The sequence below is a fragment of the Protomyctophum parallelum genome (assembly GCF_964188405.1).
Source record: "Protomyctophum parallelum genome assembly, chromosome: 7".
NCBI classification, from domain to species: Eukaryota; Metazoa; Chordata; class Actinopteri; order Myctophiformes; family Myctophidae; genus Protomyctophum; species Protomyctophum parallelum.
Genome location: NC_139705.1, coordinates 10,540,128 through 10,550,447, shown reverse-complemented (window position 1 = coordinate 10,550,447; position 10,320 = coordinate 10,540,128). Strand labels below are relative to the sequence as shown.

General features: G+C 45.8%; 1 protein-coding gene across 1 annotated transcript in view; it reads left to right on the top strand.

Annotated features, from left to right (window-relative positions):
- The window catches only part of sox18 (SRY-box transcription factor 18), a 6,362-nt gene extending 586 nt beyond the window's left edge, over positions 1–5,776 (top strand). The window contains exons 1-2 of the mRNA XM_083769325.1: positions 1–431; positions 1,402–5,776. The exon at positions 1–431 is cut by the window's left edge and continues 586 nt beyond it. Of these exons, the coding sequence (XP_083625451.1) occupies positions 1–431; positions 1,402–2,768 (1,798 nt within the window). The 3' untranslated portion in view covers positions 2,769–5,776. The remainder of the gene's footprint in view (positions 432–1,401) is intronic.
- Positions 5,777–10,320: the final 4,544 nt, after the last annotated feature.

The following is a 10,320-nucleotide window of genomic DNA, read 5'->3' as shown; positions in this document are numbered from 1 at the left end:
CTCCGTGCCGGTCGGGGGACATCACCCATGGAGCCCCGCGAGCTCCGACACCTCCGAGGTGGGATTCGAGCACGACCTCTCTGGGGACGCCGCCTCCTCGCCCGATGGCCTGGGAATGGAACGCGACAGGAGGACGGGAAGCGCAGCAGAGCACCGGGTCCTCCTGTCTCTCCGATCAGAGAGTTCAGAGGGAGTGATGGGGGCATGTGGCGGCGGTCTGGAGACCCGGAGTAGCCCGGATTCTTGTGGTCCGGGCCGGGCCGGAGGCAGCCTGTCTGAGGGGAAGGCAGCGGGAGGGCCCGGGGCCGCGGGAGGGGAGCCAAGGATCCGAAGGCCCATGAACGCCTTCATGGTGTGGGCCAAGGACGAGAGGAAACGCCTGGCCCTGCAGAACCCCGACCTCCACAACGCTGTCCTCAGCAAGATGCTGGGTAAGAGGAACACATGCACACTAATACACATGAAGAGACACATCACATCTGAATGTTGTAAAGCTGTGTAGTAAACCTAATTGCTTTTGAGAAATGCAGAGGCGGCCATATTGTACAGAAGACTGCAAACAGCCGACTGTTAACACTGTCCCCCTTCATGTTCTTTATAATATATAATATCCTGCGTCAATGCTTACAATAAATAATGCGGACAATTGGTTATTGGACATTATTCAGTAGAGCTAAAGTTGTGTCACACACTTGAATGTTTCTCATGTTTAATGTTTAATGTTTCATTCCTGGTTAAATGCAATAACTCACAGAGGTTGTAAAATCTGTTTTTTCTTAACCTAACAATTCCTCTTGTGGATGGAGCAGAATGTCTGCTGTAGTTCAGCCAAAGCATGCAATTCCTACATGTCTACGATTTGGACCGCAGTCAAGCAGGATTTAAAAGAGACATCATGAGAGAGTTTGATGTGTGGCTCTTTAATCAATTATCATCTAATTGGTAACAACTGTCTCAGCTCTCTAATGAATCACAGCGCCGATCCTCACATTCGCTAGTTTGGTAGTTTTGTGGATTTACAGAAAAACACCAAATGTAATTTAATATGAAATGAATAGACTGCGGTTTGGTGTGTAATCAGTGTCAGATTCTGAGAAGTGGATTTGCGGAGACAGACGTGACCTTTCTAAATTATCTTTTATCGCATTCTATTCTGATACTGCAGTTTAGTTTTTAGATGAGTTAAAAAAATTACCTTGATGTGTATTGTAGTATATTGTGTATTTTGTTCCTTGTTTTTGTTCCATTTAGTTTTTAGTGTTTATTTCGGGGGGTTTTCTTGTCTTTGTGTATTTGTTTATTTATGTGCCATCGTAATAATGCTATTGATTTAGATGATTTTGATGATGATACATACAATACATCTAACAATGTGTGTATCCGTGCTGTCCCCCCGTACAGGTCAGTCGTGGAAGGCCCTGAGTGCGCCCGACAAGCGTCCGTTCGTGGAGGAGGCCGAGCGCCTGCGCGTCCAGCATCTGCAGGACCACCCCAACTACAAGTACCGGCCGCGTCGCAAGAAGACCACCAAGAAGCTGAAACGGGTCGAACCGGGACTTCTGCTGCACAGCCTGGCCCAGGGAGGAGGAGGAGGGCCGGGGGGGCTGGGCCTCTCTCCTCTGACGGGGGACGGCCGCTCGGAGGGCTCCTCCACGTACGGGCCGCCGGGAGGAGGAGGCCACCCTATGCACCACCATCCTCACGCCCACCACCTGCTGCCCTCGCTGGGCCACTTCCGGGAGCTGCAGACCCACGGCGGGGGCCACGGGGGCGAGATGGAGAGCTACGGCCTGCCGACGCCCGAGATGTCACCGCTGGACGTCATGGAGGACGGCGGCGGAGAGCCCGTGTTCTTCCCCCAGCACATGCAGCAGGAGGAGGCCGGGATGGGCGGAGGAGGAGGAGGAGGAGGGTGGAGCAACGGGTACCATCACCACCTCCACCATCACCACCTCCACCAGCCGCACCACGGCCACCACGGCGGCCACCACTACGGCGGCCATGGCTACCATAACTCTCTTCACGGGGCCGTGACGCACAGTCAGGCGTCCAACGTGAGCTCCAGCATGAGCCCCGGCATGAGTTCTAGAATGAGCTCCGTCGACTCTAGAATGGGCCCCGTCAGTTCCAGAGGGACTCCGGGTTCCCTGCAGGGTCCTAGTGACTGCAGGGTGACGTCCGTCCACAGTCCTCCTCACCACATCGGCCTGAGAAGTCCCGCCAAGTGCTCGCCCCCGCTTCCTGACTCCTCCACCGCTTCCTTCCCCCATCAGCCTCCCGTCGGCCATGCGCCGCTAGGCTCCTCCCCCGTCAGCTACTACAGCCAGTTGTATGGAAGCGGCGGCGGGGGCGGCCATCACCCCGCCCATTTCGCCCCCTCTCACTTGGGGCAGCTCTCCCCTCCGCCCGAGACCCCTCCCATCTGTTCCTCCTCCTCTCCGGCTCTCCTCCCTCCGCCCGCTCACTTAGACCCTTCCGATCCGGAGTCTGCCGCTCACTTGGGTCCCTCTTCCTCCGCGGACTTCTGGTCCGAGGTGGACAGACACGAGTTTGACCAGTACCTGAGCATCAACCGGAACCGCTCGGAGGTCTACGGGGTCAGCGGCTCCAAGGTCGGGGGCGGCCGTGGTGGCAGCAGTCTTGGTAGCGTCAGTAGCATTATCAACAGCAGTAGCAGTAGTGGGTGTGAGGAAGGGAGCAGTCCGCTCATATCTGCTCTGGCTGACGCCAGCAGTGCGGTCTACTACAGTGCCTGTATCACTGGTTAAATGTCCCCTTTTTTAGCTCACTTAAATAGGCCTTTATCTCATCATGTTGTTAAGACCTGGTTTCATTTTGAAAGAGGAGAGTGTTGTACAGTCACCAATGTCACACATGAGCTGAGACAGAGACACAACCTTCAACCCTTCTCCCGGAACTGGAAAATGTGGCGCCAGGAACAGTTATCACTGAGGGAAAAAAAAGACCAGTGTGACAACAGGTCTTTTCTCACTTTTCCATCTCATGTCACAAGTATGGTTGAGCAAACCGATTTTTTTTTTAAATAAACTAATGACGATTATTTCATTCCACATCTCGCATCAACATTTTGGCCATTCTTTTACCACCACAGACATTATAAATAAAAGGCCATTTTTTACTACTGCCGGTGTGACAGTGTTCTATAATTATTCTTAATTGTGATTTTTTTTTTAAATGTGATATGCCATTGTGCGCACATTGAATCTGTTACTAATACCGACCCACAGTGGCTGTAGTATTATGTCTGGCGACTGAAAGGTTGCTGGTTTGAACCCGTTACAACATGCATCTGTCATGTAGCATGACCCCGAACAGTCGGGACAGTCACATTAGTCCGACAGCGTGGCTTCACATGCTGTTTAGGGTCAGGGTTAGTACCGGGGGCGAGTCGGACCAACGTGTTGTCGGAATACGCTGACCACGAACAGCCACAGCACTCCTGGCTGATCTAATGACCTCTGACCCCTAGTGTTCTCTCCCCTGCTGGTCATGTACTGCATGTCCGAGGCATGTTGTAAAATATGCACTGTGTGTAACATGGTGATCAGGTGTCCGCAAGCTCTGCTTCCATGCACAAATCTCATGTCTTCTTTTTTTTAAATTCTTTTTTTACATCTCAGGACGTGTTCCCGGGACTCTGCTGGCAAAATCATGCACTATGAAATGTAAAAGCTTGATTTTGACTTAGAATTTTGATGAAAATAGGAGATCCATACAAGCTCACAATGTGTTGCGCTGCAATGCGTTGTGAGCTTGTAGATCGGCTATTTTAAGTCCACGACATAAATCAGGAAGTATAAATCAGGAATTGTACCAAATTCATGGATGGACAGATAGATGGAAGGACAGTCAGACTTGAATGCATCCCATATATCGCTGTAGGCACAGGTTCTGTATGCTACCAACGGAACTGGACCTGACAACACTAACCAGCTCGCCTTTTATTTTAACAAGGCTGGGTTGGGTTTTCCCCCAAACCACCACAGCAGTAAGAACTGGATCCTTTGATTGCAAACTTTTTCTTTTTTCCTACAGGGCTTTTCCTGGAAAGGTGGCCGAGTGATTACAGTGACTTTGCGAAAGGTCGCGAGTTCAATTCCTGCTGCAGCTACATGTTGAGTCATTCCATTCATTCTGGTGCAAGACATTGAGAACCCGCGGCTGCTGACTCTGGCTAAAAGTGTTGTGCAAAACAGGCCCCACACAACCTCCTTCATAGCTCTGTGTTTTCCTCAAACTGGTTCCCATGCTGAGGCAACCGTTTTCTTTTTTTGGGGCTGAGAAATGTCAAGAATCCCGGCAGTCAAGTCATTCTAGTTGTCTTTAAATGTTAAAAGGAGCAAATACAATGATAGTTGGGTTGGTCTCATGCTTCCAGGAAGGCTTGCTAGCGTGTTATTTGATATAGCCATTTACTGTATATATCCGCAATGCCTTTTCTTGCCTGCGTTTGTGAGCGTCCCAAACCCCTCATGAGAAAAGTGGTTTCTCCACTCAAAAAAGGCTGCCCACAAAAATATCAGAGACTATGCAACGATAATACATTTTAACTGCGAGCAGGAATCATTACAGCAACAACAGCAACATATCTTGGACGCTCAAGCCATCGTCGGTCAGTTTTGTGAAGAGAAGGAATGTGGCCATGAATTCCATTGTATTTGCACTGGGTTGAGTATTTTAACTGTATAGAAGGAACACTACTTATTAGAAGTTATATTGAATTATTAATGTATTTTGTTTTCTTTTAGTTTTGTAAAATAAAAAAGGAAAAAATAAGAGACAAAAAGTGCTGATTTTCTTTTCTTTTTAATGTCCTACAAAACTAAAAGACCTAACCGCTTGAGAGTTGAGGTTAAACTGCAAACTATGACTTCAAACTAAATCCTCTGTCCTGCCTAAAGAATTTGTTTGGCCATATTTATTGGCGATTAGGTTTGCTCTAATGAGACCCTATGGCCTGTGACCAAAAAGTAGCAAGACTGAGAAGATGGAAATATGAGTTATTTGGAAGTACAGAACCAGAACGTACAGTAGGCTATTCACGGTAACATATTTACTAAATCTTTATTTTCAGTGTATACTGCTGTTTGCCTTTTATTTGTCAGACAGTACACAGGAAAGTCATTGGTGAGAATGTACCCACTTGATAGGGTCCATGTGGTTATATATTTATACTGAAGAGATAAACAACAAGATGTTGTAAGTTTGGAACATTGAGCTGAAGTTGGTCTGTTTATTGTGCTGTTGAATAGGTCATTTAAAAAATAGGTATTTTCCACAGTAGACACTTATGCCATTAGTTTAGTTTAGTTTATTCGCACAATAAATACAGTACAAAAAAGGTAACCTCAATAAAAGAGAAATATGTGCAGGTGAGAAAAGAAACCCATGGAGGGCTTATACTGTATGTGGTTCTCACCAAAGATAATATACAAATATAATATACAGCGTAATCAAACATAGGTATGGAAAATAACAAATACACCGTTGGACCTGACATGACATTAGTTGGGAAATAGAGAAATAGAAGTGCTGCAGGGAAGGGTCGGTGGCCCTTATTATTATATAGATGGGTGCTCTTTGGTGATACAGGCAGAACTATAGACAAAAAGGGCTTTTTCCTTCTCCAAGTTGTACTGCTTGATTCTCTAAGGGTGTACAATGCAGACTTGCAAAGAAACAAATCGAGATAAAACAATTGAGAACTGACGAAGACCGAAAGGTCGAAACACGTTGCTCATCAATAGTCTGCATTTTCCACCCTTAGGGAATCAAGCAGTACAACTTGGAGAATAAAATAATTGTCCATGACATTAGTTATAGGGTCTGTTTCTTTGATATGTTTTTCTATGTCCAGCGTGTTAACTGCAAGTTGACTGTACAGGAGCTGCACAGTGCACGTATGCGGTTGCACGGTTACAGTCCAGAGTTACAGTTAAGAGTCCACCATTAGTACCTCCAACTGTTTATGACTCGTCACAATGTCTGCTGTGAGAAAGGTCTTTGAAAGACATTAAATCATGCCTTGTGCTAGGACACCAATGACATCAACACACAGCCAAACTTCAGCTCACCGCGCCAACGCTAATCTAGCTTGACTTAATGTGAATTTGTGAGTTTTTCTGAGGATCAAGGACAGAAGAATGTCTCATTTGACATTCTTCTCATTTGACACACCAAAAGAAAGGAGTTTGTCATTTGTTTCCATTTTAGCTCATTGGGACGTGAGCGCACACGCACACGCGCACGCACACACACACACACACACACACGCATGCGCGCACACGCACACACACACACACACACACACACACACACACACACACACACACACACACACACACACACACACACACACACACACACACACACACACACACACACACACACACACACACACATCAGAGAGAAGGCTTGTACTCCCAGTAATAACTCCTTTTGGTAATAATTATCTTTGAAAAGGAAAAAAACACCCAAGACTTTGGGATTAAAACAAAGGAGAGTTCTTTCTCTTTTTTCTTCTCAGCAGCTGTGGATTGAAAGAGTAAATTGAAAGCAGAATTGTACTCAAGTGTAGCTGTGTGTGACTCCTTAAAACAGTTTGACAGGGAGCTGTGTTTTAGCTTTTTTACACTTAAAAAAAATCAAGGCTGGGTTGTAAATGGATATGTTCAGATGTGTTTTTTTACAGATGGTTTTACAAAATAAAAGATGTTTTAATGAGGTTAATGAGTTTGGGTTTTGTGAATCTGCTGTGAAGACGTTTCTGTGCGATCTAATGGTGAAACACAATATGAACCCTATACCCAGTCAAATCCTCTGTGTTCATGCACGTTAAGGCCGAGAGTGTACACATGCAACTACAAAGAAAACTATTTTACTTCATGTCCATTTCGCTTGACTGCACTTTTTAAGTTTGTTTGGGAAATGTTATATTTTGAGTGCTTGTGAATTTCTTTGGTGCATCTTTTTGTGATTGCAGTAAAGCTATATCATAAATGTGCGGTAATAGGCCTATACCAGTAGAGTTATGTTTTGGTTCCTTTGGTTTAAGTTGTCTGCATGCAAAAATGCAGTTCAAATAAAAATGCACAATATATCAGGAGGAGTAATTTGTAACTAGTATAGGCTAGCTAGGTTTACAGTGTAACAGCACTGTACACTGTATACTGTATAGGCCTAGATGTATTCATCCTGTTTTTCACATCTTTCAAGTGAAGACGAAGAGAGAATACAGACTAAGAAGAAAGAAAGACAAAGACAATAGCCCCTGTGTTGCTGCATGGGCCCTGTCTAATCCTGTGTGTTCTGTTCTCGGTCCGTTCTCTTGGGTCCTGATCCGACTCTAGACCCACACACACACACACACACACACACACACACACACACACACACACACACACACACACACACACACTGTAAAACCACTGTCGGCCTCAAACGAAAACATTTGGAGGACTGAAACACTGCCACCCCCCCTCTCTCTCTCTGTCTCTCTCTCCCTTTCTTTTACATCTAGGATTTCAATCGTCTTTCTTCATCTCTTTGTCGTCTGTTTTTATTTGACTTTCCTTAGCACTCACTCTCTGTCTTCCCTCTTCTTTCGCCCGCTCCCCCGCCCCTCTCCCCCTTCTCTTTTCATCCCTCTTCCTCCCCCTTTTCTCTCCTCCTCACCTCTCTCTCCCCCCTCACATCTCTCTCTCTCTCTCTCTCTCTCTCTCTCTCTTTCTCTCTCATATTTGAGACAAGAGAGATTTTTTTTTATTATTTCCATGAGACCCAATTATGTGTTGGTTTGAGAACAGAAAAGCTTTGCTCTTCTTACTGGCTCATAAAAACCAAGCTAGGGTTTGTGTGTGGTATGGAATGTTTTGTATCACACACACACACACACACACACACACACACACACACACACACACACACACACACACACACACACACACACACACACACACACACACACACAGCCGCATACACACAGCCGCACAGGCATAAACTTACGCATGCATGCTGATTCTCACATGGACTCAAACACACCCTTTCCGAACTTCCCGAATTCCTGAATTCGGGTTGTGTTAGTGTGTGTCACCAGACTTTCCACCTAGTGTGTATGTGTGTGTGTGTGTGTGTGTGTGTGTGTGTGTGTGTGTGTGTGTGTGTGTGTGTGTGTGTGTGTGTGTGTGTGTGTGTGTGTGTTACTGAGGTAACTAAATGTGTGACGAAGTGGAATGTGAGTAATGAAGAGGAAACTCCTGTGGAAGTTAGGAGTGTGTGCGTGTGCGTGCGTGCGTGCGCGAACACCTCATGGTGCTGCTGGAAAAGATAACACGACACTGGAATCGCATCTGAACACCAGCTAGTGTGTGTGTGTGTGTGTGTGTGTGTGTGTGTGTGTGTGTGTGTGTGTGTGTGTGTGTGTGTGTGGGCCTACTGCATGTGCTTGATGTGCATTTTTCCATTTTTCGTTACATTTGAACATGTGCGTGCGTGTTTTTCATTTTGTCCTGTATAAATGGCTATGCCAATTCCCCCACGTACTGATTGCTGACCCATGTTGGTCTTGGGGAGGATGCACCCAACCACCTGACCCCTGGAGTGACTCTATTACTCATTATTCCATCAGGTGTGTGTGTGTGTGTTTACTTCTCCCCAAACGAATCTATGGGAGATATTAAGAGGAGATGGAGAGAGAGAGACAGAAAGGTTCAGCTTTACCTTGACCTTGAGCGAGATAGAAAGGTGCAAAGCTAGAGGTGGAAAAACAGACCGAAAGAGTGAGATATTGAGAGATACAAACCAACAACAAAAAGGGTCTAAAATTGACCATCATTCAGAGAGAGAGAGAGAGAGAGAGAGAGAGAGAGAGAGGGAGAGAGAGAGAGAGAGAGAGAGAGGGAGAGAGGGAGAGAGAAAGAAAGTAAGAAAAAGGGGGTTTCCCAATTCCCTCTGTGTCTCAGTACACTGTTTTATTGGTCACATGTGGTATGTCAGATGGATCCTCACCATGTGTGCGTGTGTGTGTGTGTGTGTGTGTGTGTGTGTGTTTGTTTGCGCATGCGTGTGTGTGGCCATGCACGGACGGGTATGCAATATGCATATGTGTTTGCAAGATTGTGTGTTCGTACTATTTATGTTTTATTTGATTCGGAGGGTGTGAGTCTGTGTGTGTCTGTCAGACATGAAATATCCACCAATGAGAGATCCAAGCAATTCCAAGATCTCTCTCTCTCTCTCTCTCTCTCTCTCTCTGTTTGTGTGTCTTTCAGCTCATAACAAACCCACAGACCACCTCTGTCATTCAGGGGAAGTCCAACAATAACTATGAACCATATGCATTATGTACTAGTGGCATAATGCTACAGATTGCTACAGAATGACTGATGGATGGATGGAATATTTTATTGACGACTGCAGTCAGTTAAGAATAAATGGATGAGCCAATAAAAGACTAACTGGACATGCAGTGCAACATACAATAAAAGAATATACAAATATATCCCAGCATCTGTGATTTGCAGGGGGCAACAGTTGTGAGCTTGATTTGATGCGGATGGGGAAAAGCACTTAAGTCTGTTTGACTAAGAATGGAGGTTTTGAGACAGTGGTTCTCAACATGTGGGTCGACACCCCCCAGAGGGGGTCCTCAGATGACAGTGAAGTGACAATAATGAATGCCACAGACGAAAAACAGTCTAAGTCCACACTATTGATCCATAATGTATAAATGATAGATAAGGGTTCAGGACAACGAGGCCTTTTCGTGGAGGGGTCAGAATGAAATTTGGACTTAGACTGTTTTTCGTCTGTGGTACTCTTTTAAGATCTTTTTTTAATACCTAAAAGAAGGGTTTGAGAAAAGAAAAACATACTATAATGATTCATGAATTGTCAATTAATGTAAGTTGTGAGGCACGCTCACAACGTGACAGTCAGAGGCTATATTTTCACAATTTATCTGTGGAACCGAGTCAAACTAAATCCTGCATTCCATGTGCTTATCAGGGTGGGGGGATCCCCAGTTCCAATATTATTTTGAGGGGTTGCGGCTAAATAAATACATTGATTGTGCGCAGATCTGAGTGTGCGGAGCTTCCCTTTATTTTTTCTCAGGGGTTGCGGCCGGAAAAGGTTAAACAACTCAGGGTAGAGGAGAGAGGGGTTTGCCATGCACTTCCCCGTGCACATATGGATACCTGATGATATGAGGTCATTTGTGGTCTCTTCCTTGTCTCTGAATTTCTCTCTCTCTCTCTCTCTCCTTTTTTCCCAGCAGCAGGAAACCAGGCTCCCCTCCAT